This window comes from Antechinus flavipes, chromosome 6, assembly GCF_016432865.1.
Source record: "Antechinus flavipes isolate AdamAnt ecotype Samford, QLD, Australia chromosome 6, AdamAnt_v2, whole genome shotgun sequence".
NCBI classification, from domain to species: domain Eukaryota; kingdom Metazoa; phylum Chordata; class Mammalia; order Dasyuromorphia; family Dasyuridae; genus Antechinus; species Antechinus flavipes.
The window spans coordinates 159,261,595-159,286,380 of record NC_067403.1 but is presented as its reverse complement, the minus strand read 5'-3'; the positions used below and the strand labels follow the sequence as shown (position 1 = coordinate 159,286,380).

Here is a 24,786-nt window from a genome sequence, read left to right as displayed (position 1 = left end):
GTAACTAAGAAGTCATTGGGTATTGAAGAGTAGTTTTGATTTAAAGATGCGATCAGAAGCCTAATTGTAAGAGATAAAGAAGGTGAGAGGAGAGAAAGTAGAAGCATTTGTTGTAAGGGCAATAGTTTGTATGATAGATCTAGCCAGGAACATGGTCATGTTTTTAATCAAAGGGACTAGCTTTGGAGTTAGGGAACTGACTTAAGAATCCCCTTTCTGTAGTTTGAGACAAGCCATTTATCCACTCTGAATCTATAGCTTTCTTATTTATAAATTAAAGTATTGAACTGAGTGACTTCCAAGGATCCCTTTAGGTTGAAACCTCTAATCTTAATACGTATTTGCAGTTAAAAAATTGAATGCTCAATAAAAATCAGGTAAGTACATTAAAAAACCCAAGTTTAACAAATATTCCTATCATTCTGTTCATTAAGCAGTTATTAAATACTGCTTCTTTTTAGGAAGAATAAAATATTAAGACAGATGATTGATATATTAATTAATATAGAATCACTTTTCAGATAGTCTGATCTTCAGAGGTCATGAGTAGTAATAAAAGAACTAAAAGAACATAATTGTCTGAGCACATTGAATATTACTTGTGATATATACATAGAAGAATATTTTTCCTTTCTCACTTTCAAAACTCTGAGCCAGTTAATTTTTGTTAAGCAAAAATATATGTTGCCACTTATATTATTGGCCATGCTTTTGTGTAAATCTTTTTTACATTATAGTTATTTACATCATATTTTACATTATATTACATTACATATTTTATATTTATGTACCATGTTAGTTCAACCATTTCTTAGTTGATGCGCACCCCTTTTGTTATCAGAAAGTGAAGACAGGTTTACTAATTGGGGAGTTCCTGAATTAATAAAACAGTGAAAGTAATGGAATATTATTGCACTGCAAGGAATTACTAAAGAAACAGTTTCAGAGAAATTTGGGAAGAAAAAAATGAACTAATGTACTGTGAGCTGAATCAGAGAAAATATCTCTTTTAAGGTAGTTTGAAGTCTTTCTAAATTATCTTTTACTGGTTTTTTATTTTTCTTAGGAATTCATATTATGTTTTGGGTTTTCTCTCTGGATCTATGTTTCATATTGTAGGATAAGAATTGATTGTTAGTAGTAATATGTTAATGTGTTGTTGAACAAATTAATTCTTTCACTTTTGTTTTGAGGCAGTATTACCCACATGTTATTTGTAACCACGTAAGGATTGTATGTGACTACTTTTCTTGATTTTTTTCAATTAGCATCCATGTTTGTTTGTTATTATTTTTATTTGTTCCCCAAGAAAATGATATCTAAATATACCACCCCTTCTAGGTGATACTTCTAACTAAAACTAGCTATCATAGATTGGGGTTAAGTTCCCCAGTGTGAATAACTACCCTTCAAAGGAGTTGGGAAAAATTCCCACTTCTTTATGAAATCCCAATTCCTTTAGGATTTATCTATTTAAAGCCCTCCATAGGTTGGCTAATTTATTTGTTTAGTCAGTTATCTAGTTGCTTTAACTGTCAGAGAAGTGTTCATTAAGGGATCAGAGCAGTATAATTTTACAGTTTGTTTTACATCCTATTTTAATGAACACCTTGTAATGATATTCTGGGCTATCCATTACCTGAAGGTGGCCAATTCTTCCCTTATGTTAACAAAACTATCTTTTACCTTTCAGTGGTTTATAGAAAGTGTTTTAGCTTTCCTGGTCCCATTTCAAAAGTATTTCCATTTGAATCTTCTTTATTATTATCATTATTGTAAATGATGATGCTAATGATTTGTATATTACATTATATATATATTCGCTGATTTCTACTAAAAGTATTTATGAATAACTCAGATTCTGCTTAATGTGCTTCTGATCATGTGATAGGTCACCTAGAATCCTTGGGAGGTTGAGGAAAAATGTTTTATCTCTGTCATTTGTAGTCATCTTTAAAAATATATTAATATATTATCCCTGCAATCTGAAGTCTTCCTGGTCTTAAACCAGAATTCAATTTAAAACTTAAATATAAACTTCTTTATCAAAGGGGAACTACAGTTTATTTTGAAATATTTGAGGAAATTCTAATCTGCCTTATTGTTTTTGTTTGTCTGTTATCCCTTTAAGGGATATTCCGGGAATTTGGAGGCGCAAGGTGTGCCCACAATATTGTCAAGTATCCTCAGTGCAGGCAGCATGCTCTGATGATCATCCAGCAATTGGTGCTTTCTCCTAGTGGGGATGATGATATGGGTACTCTCTTAGGATTGATGCATTCAGCTCCACCCACTGAATTACAACTGAAGACTGATATTTTAAGGGTAAGTTTGAAAAGTTTTGTACTTTTTTCTATAAGCATCTTTGGTTCTTTTTAATTGAGTCATTTAATTGCTTTTAGGATTGAATTAAGATTAATTTTTCAGATTGTAGAGGGTCATTGTGAAAAAGATTTTACAGCTCCTCACTGCAATCTGAAACATTACATATCATATACCAGTGGGAGACATTACTGCCTAAGTAATTAAACCATTTAAGAATACGTAAGGGATTAGTCTGTTCCAAACACATAATTAGCTTATGGTTTGTTGATAGAAACAAAGACTGTGCCCTTTGATTTCAGGACAGGATTGATTCTGACTGTTGAAGTTTGCCTCTTATGTATTGATTTTGTTTACTTTCTCATTATGATTTTCTGTGTTGGGCTGCAGTTGACTGCTCTCTTTTTCATAGATCACTTCATAAGTCTTACAACCTTTATCTAAATTTTTCATACTACTCATTTTTGTTAGTGTCGTAATATTCTATTTGTATTGTCAAAACACATTCATCCAGTTCCTGATTGTTAATCACTTATTTGTTTTCCAACTCCTTGTCATCACAGAACTATGCTTCTGTGAACTTTCTATGTATATATAGTCTCTCCTGTCTAATCTTCTTAGGTTCTTAAAACTTGAATTTCTGAGTCAACTGGTATGCATGAGTTATGAATTTTCTTTGTATCATTCCAAAATAGTTGAAACATTTCACAAATTTAGGAAAGTGAATTACTGCCACTGTTGTCCCCATGCTCCTGTTACAATGGTCCTAAACATTGTGTTGTTAGAATTCTTAGCATTGGTTGGAAGAAACAGATTACACAGGTGAGAATGAATATCTTTTTTCTTTCTGTAAAAATAAAGATGTAATGTATTATTGTCAACATTAACATGTTATTGTTGATTAAAAAAAAATGTTAAACTGAAATTGTTTCCTTATAGATCCACCCATTGCTTCCTTTTCTTTCTTTCTTTCTTTCTTTCTTTCTTTCTTTCTTTCTTTCTTTCTTTCTTTCTTTCTTTCTTTCTTTCTTTCTTTCTTTCTTTCTTTCTTTCTTTCTTTCTTTCTTTCTTTCTCTCTCTCTCTTTCCTTTCTTTTCCTTTTCCTTTCCCTTCCCTTCCCTTCCCTTCCCTTTCCTTTCCTTTCCCTTCCCTTCCCTTTCCTTTTCCTTTTCCTTTTCCTTTTCCTTTTCCTTTTCCTTTTCCTTTCCCAGAATCACACAGCTAGGAAGTGTTAAGTATCTGAGGCTGAGTTTGAACTCAGGTATTCCTGACTTAAGGGCCGACACTCTATCCATTAATGTACTATCTAGCTGCCCCCCCTTTGGGGTGAGATAAAGTTTATCCTATTTTTGATTTATTATATTCTATCTTCCAACTTGAACAGAGAAAAATAACTTTGAAAGGGAATGTTAATTTAAAATAATAATAGCTAACTTTTACATATTATACTTAAAGTAACCTTGTGAGATATAGGTGCTATTATTATCCCTTTTTTTATAGCTAAAGAAACTGAGGCTGAGAGTGATTAAATTATTTGGTCAGGCTCACACATTTAGTAATTTCCTGTGAGAGGATCTCACTTCAGATAGTTCTGACTCCAATTTTAATGCTTTACCCACTATGGTACTTTGTAACTCAAACAAGATTAATTGAAATTTGATTCATTCCCAGGAAGGTGAAAAAGTCCATATTGGTATCAACATTTAGTAATATTTTCAAATTTGAAGTAATTTACTAGCAGTAATTTAAGTAGAAAGGGGAACAGGTGGTTTTGAAAAGGTTGAGGAAGTTCCTTGTTCCAGTCACATTTATATTTGGAAAACAGAGTATTTTTTACTTGCAGTCTGAAGGCATCTTGATTTCCTGAAGTCATGGTGCTGTACATTTCTCCTCCAACCCTTTCATTTTACAAATTGGGAAACTGAGCCCTAGAAAGCAGTGACTTGGACAAAAGTAACACAGGGAAGAAGTGTCAGGGGCAGGATTACTAGAGGAAGGCCTCCAGCACATTGGGAGGATGGGAAGCCATGGAAGTCTTGGATTCTGTGGATTTGATTATGCTGCTGATACCCGAATTGGCACCAAACACGAAGCATTTGGTAATTCTCTGCAGTTTTGTTCTTCTCACCTTCTCCCCCTGCTTTGCTGTGGGTCTGTAGGAAGGGGCAACAGTATCAGAGGTGTCATTTAGAACCCTTTTCCAAGCTGTAGTGTGAGCTCAGGAAAAGTTCGTTTTTCAGTGCCACTGAGTAATTTTAAAATGTGTTAGCATAAGCAAATGTGTTGCAGCAGATCTTGCCACTTTCTTTAAATGTACTTTTTCTAATATGAGGGGTGTAGCTGCTGTTCTTTACAAAAGAGGAAAATTTCTTTGAAATTATTTTTAAAATATTTAATAAATAATAGAGCCTTTTGTTCATTAAGTCACAGTGCTGCATCAAATCATCAGATGATGGTGCTAACTTTGGTTCTCAGAGCTTTTGCTAGCATAGTATACTCTGGCATATTTGATCTGTGATCTTGGAGAGATTCCTGTAAAGACCTAGCAATAGTCTATGAGCATCTGTCAGCCTGTCCTCTAAGGACTGGATTGACTGAATTCACAAGAGTTAAACCTTAGGAGGTTGAGCAAGAAGTGATTTTGTTTTTCCCCTTTGGCCACAATGATTCACAAAGATCATTTCCTAAGATATTAATTAAGAGAGATATGCTATGTGCTGGTATAGGAAGTAATCCCAGCAATGAAATCACAGACCCTTGAAGATTTGAGGTAAGTAGTATTATAGGGAGAGGAAAAGAGAAAAGCAGAAAGATAGCAAAAATAGCAGCTCAAAAAAAATTGCAATTATTTACTTATTTCAAGGATGTGCAACATTATGCAAGTATTCACACAGTATTAGTAGCTTCATTGTGTCAGAACGAATGGTATGTCTGCTGCAACTTCATTTGACCTGTTTTTAAAATAAAAATTTTAATCACACTATTTGATATTTATAGAGTTTCCTATTGAGTCTCCTATAAATTTTGAATGTAGTCATAATAAAACTCATCACTTTCCCCCTAATCTTCCTTTCCCAATTTTCCTGCTACAATCAAAAGTACCACTATGATTCCAGGCTCACAGTTTCCACATCATCCTTGATTCCTCTTTCACATATAACCCAAATATTCAGTCTATATTGTTAAATCCTTTCTGCCATTACAACATCTCTCTACTCACCCAGATTCTGCCTAGTATGTGCTCTTATCACCTTATACCTAGACTGTTGCAATAGCCAACATTTTGTCTCCCTTCTGATTTTTCACTTTATTCTTGGCTCCATGTCTTTTCAGGGACTCTTTCCTGTGCATCAAATATTTTTCTTTACATATCTGCCTGCTGACTAGACTCAGATCACATTCCACCTTCTGTAGGAGACCTTTCCTAGTCTACCTACTCTCCCAATGCATATCCCTTCACTCAGATATTAGCTTCTACTTATAGTTATATATCTTATTTGTGCGTAATTATTTGCATGTTGTTTTTCCCCTTAGAAAATGAGTTCTTTGAAACCAGGCACCATATATTTACATTTCTTGTATCCTAAGCTCAAGTACTTGTAAATGTGTGTTGACTTTTTCCTACTCCTTATCTTCCAAATCAACTCCTATTCTTCACTTACTGTTTCTGTTAGTAACACTACCTTTTTCCTGATCTTGGATTTTTTCTTTATTTAAAGCATTCAATTACTTGCCATGTTATACAAATTCTACCTACAATATCTATCTTGAATCTGTCTCCTCCACATTTCTATTGCCACATCTTAGTTTAAACCCACATGGTAGCTTTCTTTGGATAATTACACTATTCTCAATTCCTGTTGTTGTCAAAAGTATTCTTGTCTTATAGAAGCTTCCTCTGCTAAAAATATTCAATAGTTTCCAATTTAGTCTTATTTTCTTGCATTCATGTTTCTCAGCCAAACAATCACAGTCTTGCATAACATACACTCAACCTATATTTTCAACTCGTGCCATATTAGGTATATACATGCATCCTACACTGCAAAAGCATTTTTTTGGGGGTATTGCTATTCTCCAAGTAATATCTTGTGCTCTTCTACATTTGCCTTTTCTCATTTTCTTTTGCCTTTACTCCCATTGTTATTTATCAAAATGTGATCCATCTCAGAGATCTTTCTGAAAAGCCAGATGTGAGTTCATTTATCCTCTAGACCTTTTGGACAATTGTATACTTTTTTTCTTTGCATGTATAGATTGTTTTTCTAATTGCTTACTTAATTTATCTAGTACTGAACTTGAAGTAGGGGAGACCTGAGTTTACAAACCACCAAAGACTTACCTGACTATGAAAAATCATGTAATCTCTCCCATTCTGTTTTCTCATCTGTAAAATGGTAGTAGTAATCCTGTAGCTCTTACAAGCTACATATTGTTATGAAATTCCAGTGGCATAGTATGTGAAGCAATTTGTACACCTTCGAGTTCTATCTGTATAAACTTAAGTTATTATTATCTGGCCAGATAGTGCCTTACATAACAAATAATTGTTTTTTCTTTGAATTACCACATAGTTTGTCTTTAGGTGTTGAGTAGATATTTGTTGAATTGTAATTAGAAGGAGAGTTCCTTAGTTCACCACGCAAAATTGCTTTTCATTTCTGTATTTTATGGTGGTATTTTTGTATTTTTGCAGGCCCTCCTCTCAGTTTTACGAGAGAGTCATCGCACAAGAACAGTTTTTAGGAAAGTTGGAGGATTTGTCTACATTACGTCTTTGCTTGTTGCCATGGAAAGATCCTTGAGCTGTCCACCGAAGAATGGTTGGGAGAAAGTGAATCAGAATCAAGTTTTTGAACTTCTTCACACAGTTTTCTGCACATTGACTGCAGCAATGCGTTATGAACCAGCTAACTCTCATTTCTTCAAAACAGAGATCCAGTATGAGAAACTTGCAGATGCTGTCCGATTTCTTGGTTGCTTTTCAGACTTAAGGAAGATAAGCCCCATAAATGTTTTTCCCTCAAATACCCAACCATTTCAGCGACTATTAGAAGATGACTTAACATCTATTGACTCTGTCTCACCCACATTACGACACTGCAGTAAACTATTTATTTATCTCTACAAAGTAGCTACAGATTCCTTTGATAGGTAAGATTGTGCTTTTTCCATGAATTCGCCTGTTGAAAGTGCATGGTCTCAATAAATTTTGATACGTTTAAGCAATCATCATTATTATAATCTTTTTATATTTATAGCCTCTCTACTTTCAAAAGACATTTCAACTTCACAGTCTGCTTTTCTGGTAAAATGTTCCTGGTGTTTTGATGTTTCTTGATATCCAGTTTACATAGTGACCATTACTTCTCCCAGGAGTACAAATCACAACCTTTCCCCCCATAGGCAGTTTCAAGAGCTGCTATGACCAACCGAATCCTTCTTTACTTGGGAGCCAGCATTCTTCTGAGGAGCTTCTCAAGATCTCAGACAATAACCAGACACATATTTGGTTACCACCATTGAGCTTAAAGCCTCTGTAATTTTTATTGTGGGAGGTTTTAGTTACTGAGATACTTTCCAAGTGCTCAGGCTCACTTCTGTGCTCACAAAGGAGTACATCACATTAGGAGTTTAATTGAGGTTCAATTAAAAAATCCAAAACTATTTGATTATACTAGTGAAATATCCATAAATTCAGTTTTACATATAGTTAATAACATTGTACATGCAAGAACTCTTGCAAGAACTTGCAAGAAAGAATTTATCTTTATTTTAATAAGAATAGATGCACATGGAAGGCTATCAGTGTGAAACATTACATAGATTTTCAGATTTTTCTGGCAAATTGGTTCGTTTCATACAACTTTTTTTTTCCTTTAGGAAAAAATAATTCTTAATAATTCTGGTTGGTAAATGAAAAGTGATCATCTTCATAAATATCATTCTTGATTACTTACCCTATTTTAATCCTTTTTTAAATGGTATATTAAATACCTGTTATGATATACTTTGAAAAATTATACCAAAATTTATGTTCTAAGAAGATTATTAAATTTAAAGGTTGCAGAGTTAGGGATTATAATAAGACATAACTATATAATACTTAACATTTCAGTTCTTGTATTATCTCTTTAATTAAATCTCCTAAAAATAACATAAAAGGAATGACATTGTTACTTTTTCTAGGTATTATCACCATCTGCTTAATGGTTATTAGAGTTTATTTGACAAAATAAAGGAGTTGTCCCATTAGTCTTTGCATAATCAATAATAGATAACCTTGATAAATGTCTTCAATATTGAACATTTGTTTGTTAGCTAATTTTCTTTTTACAGGTTCTATTGGAAATTGTTCTGACTTTCCAAAAATATTAACTCACTCTTGAAACCTTCCTAAGAACAACTGAGCTTTTAATCTATTTAAGTAGATATGTATTCAGGTATAGTAAAATTGTCATGTCAGTTTTTCATTTCTTTTTTAAAAAAATAATCTAGTAATGTCTTTGATTTAAGAATAAAAGACTTGAGTACAAATATTTTTGAAAAATTATTCATATATTATTGAATTTGTGTTTTATACTACACCTTTATCTATTCAAGCTGTGGTTCCTTCATGCTCAGATTTGACCTCTTGTTTTGTTTCTTGATTTTTTTCCCCTTCTCTTTGAGATTCCTCATTGATAATTAATAAATTACTAAATTTCCCATGGAAATTTTAGGCATAACATTATTGCATAGTAAATAGGAAGCTGACTATAAAGTCCAGGAAAACCTCTAGTACTTTAAATTACATGGAATGTGCCAATCTTGACTTGGTAAAAAGTTCCTTACTACGAGTTCCCCACATTGATAAAATTGCCGATTTGGTATATATAAAACAGGAAATGGAAAATGTGGTAGGTGAAATGGAATTGCTTTGTGAAGCAAACATCTGTGCCATGCATGCCTTCCTTTTCCATGTGATGTGTGTATTATAGCAATGTTCTTTGTTATTATTGTTGGGTATAAAAAGTGTATTTGATTAAGCTTTTACTGGTATTCTTGTACAGCTAACTAACCTCAGACTTCTTATGCCATTTTCTAACCCCTCTAAACCCCAATGTCTGTTTTGTTACCTGTAGTCATGCAGAACAGATCCCTCCTTGCCTGACAAATGAGTCTTCTCTCCCCTCTCCTTGGGGTACGCCAGCTGTGTCCAGGAAAAGGTACTGATCATATAAGAGAAGGGAGCCTTACTTGGCTTCTTTTCCTTGCTCATTTTCATGTTTGTGTGATCTAGTTTTGCCTTCTTCATACTGCTGTTGGGTCTAGAGTATGTGTTGCTTCTCACCTTTTTTTCTCTTAACTTTTTTACCCCTTTCTCATTTGTAAAATCTTTGGTTCTCCTGTACTTCTGTGTTGGAATCTTTACAAACTGCTAACTCGTTAGAGTTGATAGACATCACACTTCTGAAACAAAAACGTGACGTATAGCACCAAACAATGAAATGCACAGTCATTTGTGAAGATATAGAATTGCTTTTATTTTTTGAGCAGCCATGTTTATTTGAAGTGAATAATTGGAATTATCCATTTGATATTGGGAGTATTCATTTGAATTATTAAAACACTTAATGCTTCCTTTTCTCACTTCCCTTTTTTTGAAAGTATGTGATAGGTATGTACCAGAAAAAAGAGAGCAACATTACATGTATGCACACTAAATGTGTGGTGAGAAGGAAGATAATCATTCCTTGGAGTTTCTAATTATTAACAGACTAATCTTAATGTAGACATTTACTCAATTAGACTCAATCAGCTTTGTAAGATTTTGTAATCAAAAGGTTTGTTAGGCTAAAAACTATGAAAAATGAACAAAAAACTATCTAAATCTTGAAGTCGCTTTCGAAATTAGTTCAGTTGTTAGCTTTTCAGTGCTGTTTTATTTCATATCTTTCTTTTTAATACTGGTCCAAATTATAACTTGAAAACTTAGTTGAAGTGAAGTGAACTCACTTAATTGAGTGAGTAATTAATTAAAGGTATATCTGAAGAGTATTGGGGGCAAGTATGTGGCCCAGGGGATAGAATGTTGAGCCTAGAGTCTGAAAGACTCATCTTCCTCAGTTCAGATCTGATCTTAGACACTATTGTGTGATCCTGGGCAAGTCACTTAATTCTGCCTCAATTTTCTCATTTATAAAATGAACTAGAAAAGGAAATGACAGGCCACTCCAATATCTTTGCTAAGAGAATCCCAAGTGAAGGAATGGAGATTTGGACACAACTGAAAAATAACCTAAATTTTTGAAGCTTACTCTGAAGGTAAAAACAAAAACAAACTCTACAGATTTTACACCTTAGTCATAGAAATATCTTGCTTTCTTCATGAAGCTTCAAGTCAAGCTTCGTTTTAATGACACTATTTTTACAGCAAGAGAAATACTTTTCTCTCCAAGGAGTCTTGGGGCTTGTTATGCTGGTGTTTGTTTTCATTTATACTAGAATTGTGGCATGAAGTTAGTTGGGAAGAGTTAAGTTTCTGACAGATAAGTGATCTTCTGTTATCATAATGGAAGATTAGGAGAAGAAAGCCATATTAATGGAGGTTAGTGTTTTGCTTGTTGTTGACTATTGCCCATATAAAACAATGCTTTTCAATTTTTTATCTTGCTGCTTTGTGTGTCTTAGTTTTGTTCCTTTCTATTCTCATGTATCAAGGTAGGGATGACTTAAGAGGTAAAGTGAATATTGAATTACAGTATTACTATTTTAAGTTTAGTAAGAGCCATGTCATACTTGTGCTTATGTATATTATGAGAGGCAGTGTGGTGTAGTAGATAGAGCTCCATACAATACCGCCTCCCTTCCCAGACTCCAATCCCTACCACAGTGTAGTATAGAACAAACTGCTCCATCACATTTGAATTAAGCCTTAAAATTACTAGATCACATTTTGAGAATCTAACTTCCTCAGCAGTCACAGCAATTTTTCTTGCATTAATTTTTTTCTCATGGCTTTCTTTTTTTTTTTACCAATCCCGAGCCTACCATAATTTAGCTAAGGCTGACTAGTCCCTGAAACTTTGCCACTTTCCATCCTAAGCAAGGGTCAAAAAAAGAAGCAGTCTTTGTGATTGTCTTCAAGTCCCAGCCATGTAATCCACCTTATCCCTGGGCATGTGCCAGGTTCTTGTCTGGACATATTTCTAACACTTTTACCTAACCTCTGGCTATCAAAATAACTCTAACCTACCTTTTCTGCCTTATCATATGCTTTTGCCATGCGCTTGATATTCGAACTCACCTGTACTATTAGATATTTCCACCTGCTGGGCCTTACTTAGAATATGCTAATGTCTGGAATGATTTCCCCACTAATCTGTCAACTGAAATCCTTTTCATTATTCAAAGTCCTGCTTATTAGTTGATTGATCAGCAAAGTGTTGAGGATTTTTTTTTTTTCTCCCTCTCTCTCTGAAACAAACATCCTTTTTCTCACTATGGGTTCAATTTGACTGAACCAAAAAGTGAGTGAAAAGGAGGGTGGAAAAGTAGGTTGGAGGTATGTTTTGAAGGACTTTAAATACAAATAAAGATGTTTATATATGATTCTAAAGGTAATAGGGAGTCATTGGAATTAATTGAACAGGATACTCCTATGATTTAGAAGTATCTTTTTGCTAATTATATAGAGAAATACTTTATGTTCAGGGATCAATACCTTTATGAAAATTTTCATCATACCCTTGGCTGTTTATGATTTTTCTTTCCTTAAATATCTCATTTAACAATGGTCAGATCTTTCCGATTTATTTATTGTTTATTTTGCTTTACATTTATTTGTATATTTGTCTTATCTCTCTACTAGATTATTCATTTTGTTTATATCTTGATTAATCTTGTAGTCTTCAATATTTTATACAGTGTGAAGCATTTAAAAATTTTTGATAAATTGAATTGTTTAGCATTCTTTTTTTTAAAAAACCTATAGCCTTATAGGACATAGGGCCTCCCTTGACAAATAGCTTATCTCCTGTATAAAGGACAGCACTTGCTGTTGGTATTGTGTGGTAGGGAATTTTTTTTTCAGATATTGGTCCAAGTAAATGACTGCTATCATCTCTTCCATTTCTGAAATGTTGTGACTCTGAGCAATGGACTTAGAATTAGGAAGATCGGGTTCAGCTTTTGACCCAACTTGACCAGGATATTCTCTGAGCTGAGCCTCTCTCCCTTTGAATTGCACATCTGGAATGTGGAATAAGAATACCAGCAGGCCTCATCTGCCCAGTGGTACTTGTGACATTCCAATGAAACACTGTGTGTGAAGTACTGGGAAATCTTGAAAGGAATAAATATTACTATTAAGAGGAGCCTTAAGGTGTGCCCTTGAGAGCATGGAGTGTGCAGTCAAGGAGATGACAACTGGGATTTGGGGCCAGAATTAGACTGTCTGCTCCTCATCAGGTGACTTCATCTTAGATTCAATACCATCATCTGTAAAATGAAGATAATCATCTCTGTGGCATTTGCTACCCTGGGCTGTTCTGTCAAATGGAATAATGGGTGTAAAGCACTTTGAACTTCAGAGTACTATTTGACATCAGCTTTTATTGTGCTCAGTGTGTTCCTAGAGATATGATTTCATTCGACTAGCAACATCAGTTTTTGTTCAAGTTTTGTTTGGTGTATTTCAAATTTACATTACTTTCATTTTCAAGTATCTTTCTATTACCACTCTTCTACAGAGAGCCATCACTTTTGAAAAAGAGCCAGGGAAAGGGAGTTCAGTAAAATTAGCTACCATGTCAGTTGGGGGTTGGTGAAGCTATCTTCCTCAGAGGTGTTCTGAACAAGTCTCAAAAAACCCAAGCTTTTTGTTTAAACTACATTGTGGGCTAGAATAATCTTGTGAAATTTTTGATTTGTCTTGTAGTGATAGTAAAGCTTCCCTATGTTTAAAAGATACTGCAGTTAAAAAAAAAAAAAAAAGAAATTTGTCTGATTTCAATAGCCTTAACTGGATTGACTTTAAATTCCTTATCTACAGTCTTTTTTTTTTTTTTTTCAGTGAATGATAGAACATATCCATTTTTATAATTGGAAGTAAAATGCACAAGAGGATTTCTCATTTCCATCTTTTGAATAATAGTTGTTTTAAAGAATTACTTGCACCAACATCTTAGATTTAAATATTTTGATAGTGTTGTCATCTATAAAATTGGACAGTTTGATACCAAAGATTTTACATTTTTGGTTACTTTTAATTGTAAAATTGATAATATCCTTTAATTGAAGAAAATACTATAGTAGCCTGCATTTTCAGTGAAATTTAATAATTAAATTTGTTTGAGGGGAGAGGAAGATCATGTTTTAGTCCTACCTTTAAAGATTTTTTTTAATTCCTCTAATGAAAAGTGAGGCTTGTCACATGCAGGATTCGAGCATCTTTTTTCTTCTTTCTCCTCCATTTATATTGATCAAAGACAGCTTAGCTGGCTATAGCTTGCAAGGTCCAAGCTGGTACCATCCTGTTACTGCTATCTTATTTAGAATTATAGATTTCAAGGTGGACAGGACTTTGAAGGTTACTTAGTTTAAGCCTCTCATTTTACAGATGGCAACATTGAGAACAAGGGAAGGGAATTGACTTTCCCCAGACCCTACAGCTATCAAGCCTTGGAGCAGGATTTGAATTTAGGTCTCCTGAGTCAAGAATCAAGGTTCCTTCTAGTGCATATTCATACTACTTTTTTTAGTACAGTTCACTCTCAACATACCAGCTTCTCTCAAGCAGATCTCAGAGGTCTATCCATGCTCAGTCACCATGGAGTGACATGACTTGGGACAGCCAATATGTGTCTGCAGTGAGATCTGAATACAAGAGGATTTACTGTCTGTAAGACCCACTATACCATGCTCCTTCACATTTACACATATAAACTACGTGTCTGTTCGACAGAAATTCTAATGTATGTGTGTGTGTATGTATATATATATATATATACACACAAATATGTATATGTATAACATTTTTGTTTAATAGAATTTCAGAAACTTTTATCTCCAGTCATTATTATGTCAAAACACATTTTATCATCTTTTCAGTTTTGTTTTCAATATCATTTATAGTCAGAATATCTTCATGTTAGCAAATTAAGTCAATTTAAGGAATCTTTGTAGAATATATTATTTTCATTTCCAAAGATAAAAATCGTCTTTAGTCTTCTTTAGTATTGCTTCAGTCACATTTACCATTTGGGGAAATTCATACTTTGAATGTGTGGTATCTGTTTTTCTAAAAACTAGAAAGAGAAAAATAAACACTTGTATTTGTGGCCTGATAAAGCATCATATCCTTTTTTAAAGGGAAAGTGGATTTGACCTTATTGATTCAGACTGACCAGGAAAAATTTGAGCAGAAAAGACCCTTTTAGCAACACTAAGGGCTGAAAGAAAAATGCAAATTTGTTGGCATATCCTGTATATTCTGATGATGTTGCTTCTAATATAATAAAGATAAATTCTCACTATTTAAAATTTAGGATGGAAAGTGATGATGTGATGTTGAGCCTTTTCTAGGCTTATTCTTTAATGAGTTTGAAAATAAAGCAATCCTTTAAAAGATTGCTAAAAAAATCAGAGGGGGAAAAAGCTGCATATATATTGGAATGTTCTTGGGATAGCTGAAGCAAAGATGAACTTACCTTTCAGAAAAAGAGTACAATTTATTTATAATGATACTAATTGTCTTAATAGTTATAAAAAGAGAGAATGATGCTTTCATTAGAACAGTTAAAACACAATTCTGCCTATCTATCTGGTAAATAGTTAAATTCAAAGCATTATTTAATCTGCAGTTGTCTTGTGAGGGAAGTATGATTTCAAACTGATAATTCATTGGAGTCAGGGATTCATTGGAACAGGGAGCACTTCTAAAGCTTCAGACTCAAGTAATCATTTATTTTTCTAACTTATTGCCTTAGGAGAGTGCCGGTATCTTAGTGCAAAAATTTCAAATCAGTAGAAAAAATATAGAAATCTCAAGTTTCAGAAGCATATTATTAAATGGGTATTGGATTTGAAAAGAGAAGCATATGGTAATAGAGAAAAATGCACACAAAACATCTAGTCATGTTGCGTTCTTATGAGTTTTCTATGTGTATAACATTTGATAGCAGCTTCTAAGTGGAAAATAGAATACATGCAGGGAGGGTGACAGTCTTGGGCAAGTTATAAGTACTCTGATGCATCTAAATTCACCTAAGATAAAGCTAATTTTAGTTCCCAGAATATCATCCAAATCCAGCAATTAGATTAACTAGGTTGCTTTTGGTACCTACTAGATTGATAGAGTATGAAAAGAAAAATTCTCATAGCAATTCCTCCTTCCATCAAACTTTTTATCAGAGTTTCCAAAAAGCATTTATTAGCATGAGTATTAAATCACTTTTCTTTCATCTCTTGCTCTTGATCCATAACCTAACTCCAATAAGAAAAGTAAATGGAAAAATAGCATATGATTGAGTTAATGGTAATATTTTAATGCAATTTAGTCTTAAGAGACAGAATCACCTACCTTTTGAAGTATAGGGTTTTTGGGGGGAGTGTGTGTTACAAAGCACTGTGTAAAAGAAAATAATAAAAAATAAACAAGTTTTTGTTGTAGGTAGATAAGAAATTCTTCTTCCTTCTTGTTCCATAGGCATGCATATCATTCTGTTTCAACATCTTCTGGGTACCCTTCCAAAAATGTTGCTGATGTGAAACAACAGCCAGCAGCCTCGTCTCTCCAGACATCTGATGCTGTTGTCATCCATCCTGGAGCCATGCTTGCCATGCTGGACCTCTTATCCTCTGTAGGCTCAACATCACAACCAGAAGTAAGGATGTGTATTCATATATTTAATGGATAAGATGGAATGGATTTTGAGGTTTAGGGGTGGTAGGGTGAAGTGGAAAATGGCCAAGAGAGTGATCAGTCAGTCAACAAGCATTTATTAATAAATATTTCCTTGCTTATCTTCCTGAGATAAAGCTTATACTGTGTACCTAATAGTGCTGTGTGTTGATACATAGATAATTATGGAAATAAACTGCTGACATTTTTTCATGTACATGAAATGAATCTACATGCAACATTTATGTAGTCAATGGCTAGCTTTTTAATAGTTCCCAGATAGAATATTTATGAAGACTCTTCTTTTTTACACTACACAGATTTTTGCTTTTTGTGTAAAAAGTATTTTCCAACATGCAATCTCTGACATGCTTTTATTAATCTGTGTTCTGTTATGCTTATTTTGTATGGAAAATAATAATAATAATCTATTTTCACATATGTTGTTTATTAATATTTTCCATGATTCCTTCCATAAGAAAATGACAAGGAGGTTTCTTAAATTTCTTTTGTTCTTTTGCATTGAAGAAAAGACCTTTTCTTAATTGTGCCATAATTATCAGTTTTGTAGATAATATCAATATTGTAACCATATGACAAACATTCTCCCTGACAATTGTGTTTTTTAAAACCATTCTAAAACTATTTATAAACTATTTATAAAACCTACTTTTCTCAAAGTTAACATAAATCTTTGTGTTCCTCACTGCGTATTACTTAGGGTACCACCAGTAATTTGAGAAGCTCCTTGTAAATGGAATCAAAATGAATATATTATATACATATTTAGACAAGTTGTCTTTTTCTCTCTTGTTAATATAAACCTTGAGATATTGCTCACAATTTAAGATAGAATGCCAGTGGAATTAGCATTGATCCAAAAAACTGGACCATCCTTTCTCACTTGGGGTATCTAGCCTCTGAGCTGTACACTGACTTTATTCAATCTTACTTAGGAGAGCCTCTCCTCTGAAAATAAAAGATGGACTATTTTCTCAATCTCTCTCTATAAATTTTCTGATCTTAGAGCTCTAGAAGGTAATCATTTAAAACTTAAGTCAGGTTCAGTTCTAGGGACTTCCCAAAAAGGAATGGAAAGGCAATCAATTTACAGTGTTAACAGGCGAACAGTAGTCATTCACAAGTAATGATTAAAACACGAAAGACTTCATAAGTACATATAACGACTTAAAAGGTGACATAGTAGTTTACAATTTTTATTATCTTCTGACAGAAGACAGGTAATTCAAAATTAAAACAAGGAACATGTAGTGGGGCTGTTAGATATGTATTTCAACTTCACTGTTTCTACTGTTCATATAGTTCCCTTAAGGTCTATGTCTTTTGGCATTCCACATTAGAATTTGGACTTGTAGTCTTTTTGTTGGTCATTTTCTCTGATATACATACTAAAGTACTTGTGAGGAACACTTCCTAGAATGTATCCTGCACTGACTGAGGGACGACTCAAGAATTCTCAACCTCTTAAACTCAACTTTGAAAATGTTCATCTCAGTATCTCTATTTGGTTATCTAAGCTTAGGGGAAAACACATACAATAGCATTCAGAGCCTTGAGATCCTAATTTGGCTTCACCTAGAGAGTATATGCTATGACTGCCCTGTGGGACTGGCCATCATAAGTGGACATCCTAGAGAGATGTCCCTTCTTCCTTCTCTCCCTCCCAGAGAGACAGTACCAAGTCACATCTTTTGAGAGAGTGGAAGGGGAGTAAGAACAGAGCTTGCCCCCCTTTTAAAGTCTATAGAATACTTAGGGGCCAGTAAGGGGATGGTCTTTCCTTGTAGAATCACGTTTCACCAAGTCAGAGTTGTGCAGTGTGATGTTTTCTCCAAAAGTTGTGATTTAGTCAGAGCAGATAGAGTGGGGTACCTGTGATTCATTTTATCGTACCTGAATACTAAGTAATAGCTTGCATTTGAACATTTTCTGTTTGAGCTGAATCTTGAAGGAAGCTAGGAATTGTAAAAGACAAAGGTGAAGATGGAGGGCATGGAGGTCATAGGGGATAGCAAGTATAGTGAGATAGAGTGACATGTAGACAGGCCAATTTGTCCAAACTATAGTGAATACGAAAGGTTCAGTACTGTGTATTTAGTATTGAAAGGTAGATTGTGAAGGACCTTAAGAGCCAAAGAGAAGGATTTATATTTGCTAAGAGTTAATAAAGAACAAATGAAGTTTATTGAATAGGGGAGTGAGAGTGTTACATCAGTCCTTTAGGAATCAAACTAGCAGCCATGATGGATGATTGAATGGCTGTCATTTGTTTTGTTACCACCCTTATTCTTCTGGTTGGCTGATTCTCATATTTATTTTTATCATTCTGAACTTTTAAGTGATCCAGGGATTTGCTTGGATATTGTCATTCTAATGAATACAATCTTAACCTCTTTCTCATTAAGTCTTTAATTAACTCAAACTCCCAGATTTATTTATCAAATACTATTTAGCTAATATATTGGAAAAATTTTTTTAAAGACCTCCTTTCCCAGTTCTATGAGTTAAAAATGCTTATATGCCAATATTGAACGAATAAAAATCAATAATTCATTTTTGTAAGATTTTAAATTACATGTTTTTTTCTCTGACCCTCTCTTTCTTCCCCAAGACAGCAATCTGATATAGGCCATACATATTCAATAATTTTAAACCTATTTCCAGATCAGTCATGTTGTGAAAGAAAAACTATAATAAAAGAGGAAAATGGTTAAAATTTCTTAAGAATCTTCGACATATTTCTCCTCAAGGTGCAAGTTTAATTTTTGGTTTAAAAACTAGGTCAGTACTTTTTTTTCATTTTTTTCAGTCAACACTGGAAAGTCTTTCTCAGTATGCATTTTTATTTGCCAGCTCATAGATTCTTCATCAAATTATCTTTATAAAATAATTCTTACCAGAAAAACTCCCCTTACGTTCTCCTCCTTTGTCTTCTCTTCAGATTCCTTATAATCCTTAAAAATTAACAACAAAACACAAATTCTCTCTAACTCCATAGGGAGAAGCAAGACATTTTAAATTGCCTTCAACTAGCAAAAAACTGCTATCTCTAACATTGCATGTGGAGTATCTGTATCTGTATTTTCTGACAGTATCTGTAATTTCTGTAGGAGAGTCTAGTAAAAGGTGTGTGTGTGGGTATGGGTATAAGTATGTGTATACACCCATATGTGTATATTTATAAAAATAAACACAGAGATAGACACACATACCTAGTACATATGTTATGTCTCTTATTTTAATGTAGGCTTACTGAGATCAGGAATCATTTCATTTTTGTATGTATATCTAGCACCTGTCATGGTGCCTGATAGATAGTAGGCCTTTAATAAGTGTTTATTGATTGATTGATTGATTGACTCTGACCCTCAAAGGTCCTATGATGACAAATAAAAATCATTCTTTCTCAAGAAGATCAGGCCAGTCACTCGAGTCACTAAACATTTGATAATTGGTGCTCCAAGCCTAACTGAACTTATAATGTATGTCATTTTCTTTCATTGATCCTAAGATAATGGGAGGTGGTGCACAGTCTGAACAAACTCTACACAAGCCAGGCTTGTCTCATGGCCTTAATCCCATGTGAAGTTTTAGTAGCAAGAGCCTCCATGACAGAGGCTGTGGTCTCACTTCGGAGGCCTAAGAGTGAGAGACTCTGTGGTTATGGGCTGAGGTACTGTGGTTTTTCTCATACAGTGGTTTCTCATATGGGAGCTCTATGGATTAGACAGGGCCTCCACACATCACAGTAAATCCAGATTTCAAAACCCAGATCCTCAACACTTTGTGGTTAAGAATGAACAACAAAAGCAGGAATAATAACTGACATTTCAATAAGACTTGAATGTTTGCAGACTACAGAGTAGATACTATACTTCGGGTGTAGAAAATAAGACAAAGATGTAAATACTTGCAAAGATGTGCCCAAGGGAACCCTGGTAAGGTTTGAGCTCCAGCTTTTCTGACCCCATGGCCTGCCCTCTGTACAATACCACCCTTCTAAGCTGTGGCACCTCTAGGGCAGCATAAAACCCATGAGGTTCTGGGGTGAGTCAGCATTCAAAAATCTGTCCCCACTCTAGAGGAGGAATAAGAAGATGTTGGGCAGAAGCCTTTGTCTTAAGACATTGTAAATTTCATCATTACTGGTATTGCAATATATTGCTTAGTCACCCAGTTTCAGAGCTCTACTACCATTTCATTTAATGGTTATTTAATAAACTGAAAAATCTGTGTTTTTCTTTTTTTTCTGAACTTAACAAAGACCAAAGAAAATGGATGTTTCTGTATACATAGTAGAAAAGAAGATGAGCATTGTTAAAATATATATGAAGCTACTCTATTTTATACATACACACACACACGCACACATACACATACACACATATCTGCATTTTTCTTTTCAATAAATTCAGTCTTAAGCTTTCAAAGTTGTCCTGCTTGTCTCTGTGCTTTTCTGGCCTTCTATTCTTTACTCTGCTTTTTTTTTTTTTTTTTTTTTTAAAGATATCAATGGGGCAGCTAGGTGCTGTAGTGGTCAGAGAACCAGCCCTGACGTCAGGAGGATCTGAGTTCAAATTTGGCCTCAGACATTTAACACCTCCTACCTGTATGACCCTGGGCAAGTTACTTAACCCTAATTGCCTTAGCCAAAAAAAAAAAAAAAAAAAAAAGAACAAAACCAAAAACAAAAGTTATATCGATAATCTTAGTTTCATTTATTTTTCTATCTTACTACACTCTTCCTCCCTCTCAGTTCCCATTAGAAAACAAAAACTAACAAGCCTTATAAGAAATATGTATAATCAAACAAAACAAATTCTCAAAATGTCCTTTTGAAAAAATATATATTTTATTTTGCATTTAATCTATTGCCTCTCTGTCAGAAAGGGAAATAGCTTGTTTTGTCAACAATCCAATCAAATCATGACTTCCTTAGGATTCTCAATTATTTTTCTATATAATGTTGCTAGTTCTCCTCATTTACTTGGTATCGATTCATAAATGTCTTAATTTTGTAGATTTTTTTCCCTTATGGTACAATAATATCCAGTCTTGGAACTTTTGATGTCAAGATGGTGGAGTGAGGAAAGAATCACCTTCCCAAACTCCCTTACAAACAACAAGAAAACTGCCTCAAAATTGATCTGTTGACAAGGGCAGAAAATATCCTGCCCATAGGCCATGTAAGGCACATGAAATCATTTGCTAAGGCAACTACAATTGATGATGAGCTGAAAGTTTTGTATAACAACCTCCCACTGTTTGTACTCTATAAGTTGATAATTTTGTGTTGCCTGCAAATGATGTTATATTTATATATCCAAATGGCCCTTGGCAAAAAACAAAAACAAAAACAAGGTTCCTTACCCCTTTACCAGCTACCCCTTACCATCCAGGAAAGGTCTCACTGGGGTAGGAGGAGGGGAGCAAGATCCAAGAGCAACAGCAGCAGCAGCAGCCAGTCTTACAACAGAAAACCTGAAGCAAGGTTCCAAGTCTAGGGCTGTCCATCAAGTTGGGCCCATTTCCTTGCAGTCCAGCAGCTTTCTAGACAAGTCAGCAGGCTGTACAGCTTAACAAGCCCCCACCCTAGTGACCACAAGTCACCAAGGAATTTTTGACCCCATTGCTGACCAGCAGTTCAGCCTTGACTGAGGACTGACAGATACCTAGACTCCCCCCCCAGGGCCTACCAGCAGAGAGACCTTGTTTCCACAAATCCATCAGCAGAGCCTCACCCCTGCGCCAGACTAATCACAAGATCCCTGCTGCAGGGTGAACCAACAGAAACTCTAAGTTAACATAGCAATCCAACAACAAGGTCTGATCAGTCCAGCAGTCAAAACCTACACCTGAAGAAATGAAAAAAGAGAGCTCACTCCCCTAGTAAAAGCCAAAAGAAAAGCCTACCCTCCAGAGAAAGCAAGCAGCTAAGCCCTGAAGTACTCAGTGAAAGCCAGCAATAAGACTCAGAGCCTCAGCACAAAAAACTCGGGACACTTTAGGACCAGAACCCAACTCTCACATAAAAATAATAAATCATAAAAAAAGGAAAAAAAAATCTTGAATACAGAAAGCTACAATGGCAGTAGAGAAGATCAAGGTATGAACTTGGAAGAGAACAAGACTGTCAAAATGGTTACATTTGAAGCCTCAAAGAAAAATGTAATTTGATCTCAGCCCAAAAAAAAGAATTCCTGGCAAAGCTTAAAAGGACTTTTAAAAGCAGAATAGAGAAGTAGAAGAAAAACTGGCAAAAGAAATGAGAAAAATATAAGAATTGTAAAAAGAGAGTCAGAAGTATGGGAAAAAGTAAAGAAAAATTTACTGAGGAAAAGAACTCCCTAAAAATTAGAATTGGCCAAATGGAAAAAGGGAAGTATAAAAACTCACTGAAGAAAATCATTCCTTAGAAAGTAGAATAGAGCAAGTAGAAACTAACGACTTTGAGAAATCAAGATATGATCAAACAAAATATAAAATGCCAAAAAAAAGAAGAAAATATGACATTTCTCATTGGAAAAACAATTGACCTAGAAAATAGATCAATATTAGAATTATTGGATTACATGAAAGTCATGACTTAAAAGCCCAAAAACTAGACAACATCTTTCAAGAAATTATCAAAGAAAACTGCCCAGATATTTTTAAGAATCAGGGGATATAATAGAAATTTTTAAAAATCCACCAATCACCTCCTGAAAGAGATCCCAAAATGAAGACTCCCAGGAATAACATAGCCAAATTCCAGAGCTCACAGATTAAAGAGAAAGTATTGCAAGCAGCCAAAAAGAAACAATTCACACATCATAGAGCTACAGTTAGAATTACACAGAAATTGATAGCTTCCACATTAGTGGAAGACTTGTAATCTAAACTGGAAGGCAAAGGAATTAAGATTATAACTCAATCACCTAACCAACAAAGTTGAATATCTTTATGTGGGAGGAGGGGAATGGACATTTAATGAAATAAAGGACTTTCAAGTATTTCTAATTAAAAGACTGGAAAAAAAAATCGACCTCCAAATATATGACTGAAAGGAAACATAAAAAATGTGGGGGGGGGGGGGAGAAACAAGAGAAAACATAAGAAATTAAGTAAGGTTAAATTATTTTTATTTCTGTATGGCAAAATAATATTTGTAACTCTTAACTTTATTACTATAAGAGCAATTAGGAGTATTTGTAGATAGAAGGTGTGAATTTAAGATGACTTTGATAAGATGATACCTAAAAAAACAGAACAAAGTGATGGAGAGGGTAGATTGATTGGGTTAAATTAATCCCACATAAAAGAAGGAATTATAATGAAGGGCAAGGTAGTTGGGCAGGGCATAAGGGGGTTGCAAAGCTTAAACTTTACTGTCATCAAAATTGGCTCAAAGAGAAACAACATACATCCTCGGTTGGATATAAAAATCTATCTTGCCCTGTGAGGAAGTCAAAAGGCACAGTGATAATAGAAAGGGGATGGGAGACTGATAAAAGGGAGAAGGTAGTGATCAGAAGTGAAACACTTGTGAGGAGGGAAACGAATGGGGGATAAGAGGAGTGGGGAAACAAGCAAAAAATCATGTGGAGGATATAGTTATTGTAACTTTAAATGTGAATGGGTTGACCTTGCACATAAAATGAAAGCACATAGCAGAATGAATTAAAACCCAGAATTCTACAATAAGTTTGTTGATTTGGACATGCAGCTGAGACAACTAGAAAAAGAACAAATTAAAAATCCCCAATTAAAAACTGAAAATGAAGAGAAAGATTAATAAAATTGAATGTAAGAAAACCATTGAGCTAATAAATAAAACTAGAAGTTGATTTTATGGGAAAAAAAGGAAAGAAGAAAAACAAATTACTAGTGTTAAAAAGAAAAGAGGTTATTTTATCATTAAGGAAGAGGAAATTAAGACAATTGCTAGGAGCTATTTTGCCCAATTATATGCCAGTGAATTTAAAAATGTAAGTGAGATGGATGAATTTCCCAGATTAACAAAAGAAATGAAATACTTAAATAACCCGATCTTGAAAAAAGAAATCAAATAAGCCATCAATGAATCTCCTTTAAAAAAAAAAAAAAATCCCCAGGACCAGATTAATTCACAAGTAAATTCTATCAAACCTTGAAAGAACAATCGCAATATTATATAAATTATTTGGAAAAATGGACAGAGAAGGTAGGCCTACCTGCTGATACAAAAAACAAGAGCCAAAACAGAAGGAAAATAACAGACCAATTTCATTGATGATAATTGATTCAAACCTTTAAAATAAAATATTACTAAAGAGATTACAATAGTCTATCACAAGAATCATAAACTATTACTAGGTAGGAATGCAGGACTGGCTCATTATTAGAAAAACTATCAGCATAATTGATCAAATCACTAACAAAACCAACAAATTATTTCATTATCTCAATAGATACAGAAAAAACCTTCAATAAAATGCAATACCCATTCTTATTAAAAACACTAGATAGCTTAGGAATAAATGGAGTTTACCTTAAAATGATGAATAATATTGATCTAAAATGAGCAATTTATTATATGT

At 34.1% G+C, this 24,786-nt stretch overlaps 1 protein-coding gene across 1 annotated transcript in view; it reads left to right on the top strand.

The window, feature by feature from the left end:
- WDFY3 (WD repeat and FYVE domain containing 3) overlaps nt 1–24,786 on the top strand; it is a 316,134-nt gene that overhangs the window by 143,969 nt on the left and 147,379 nt on the right. Inside the window, exons 11-14 of the mRNA XM_051965853.1 lie at nt 2,132–2,325; nt 7,019–7,476; nt 9,447–9,530; nt 16,013–16,190. Coding sequence (XP_051821813.1) covers nt 2,132–2,325; nt 7,019–7,476; nt 9,447–9,530; nt 16,013–16,190 — 914 coding nt within the window. The remainder of the gene's footprint in view (nt 1–2,131; nt 2,326–7,018; nt 7,477–9,446; nt 9,531–16,012; nt 16,191–24,786) is intronic.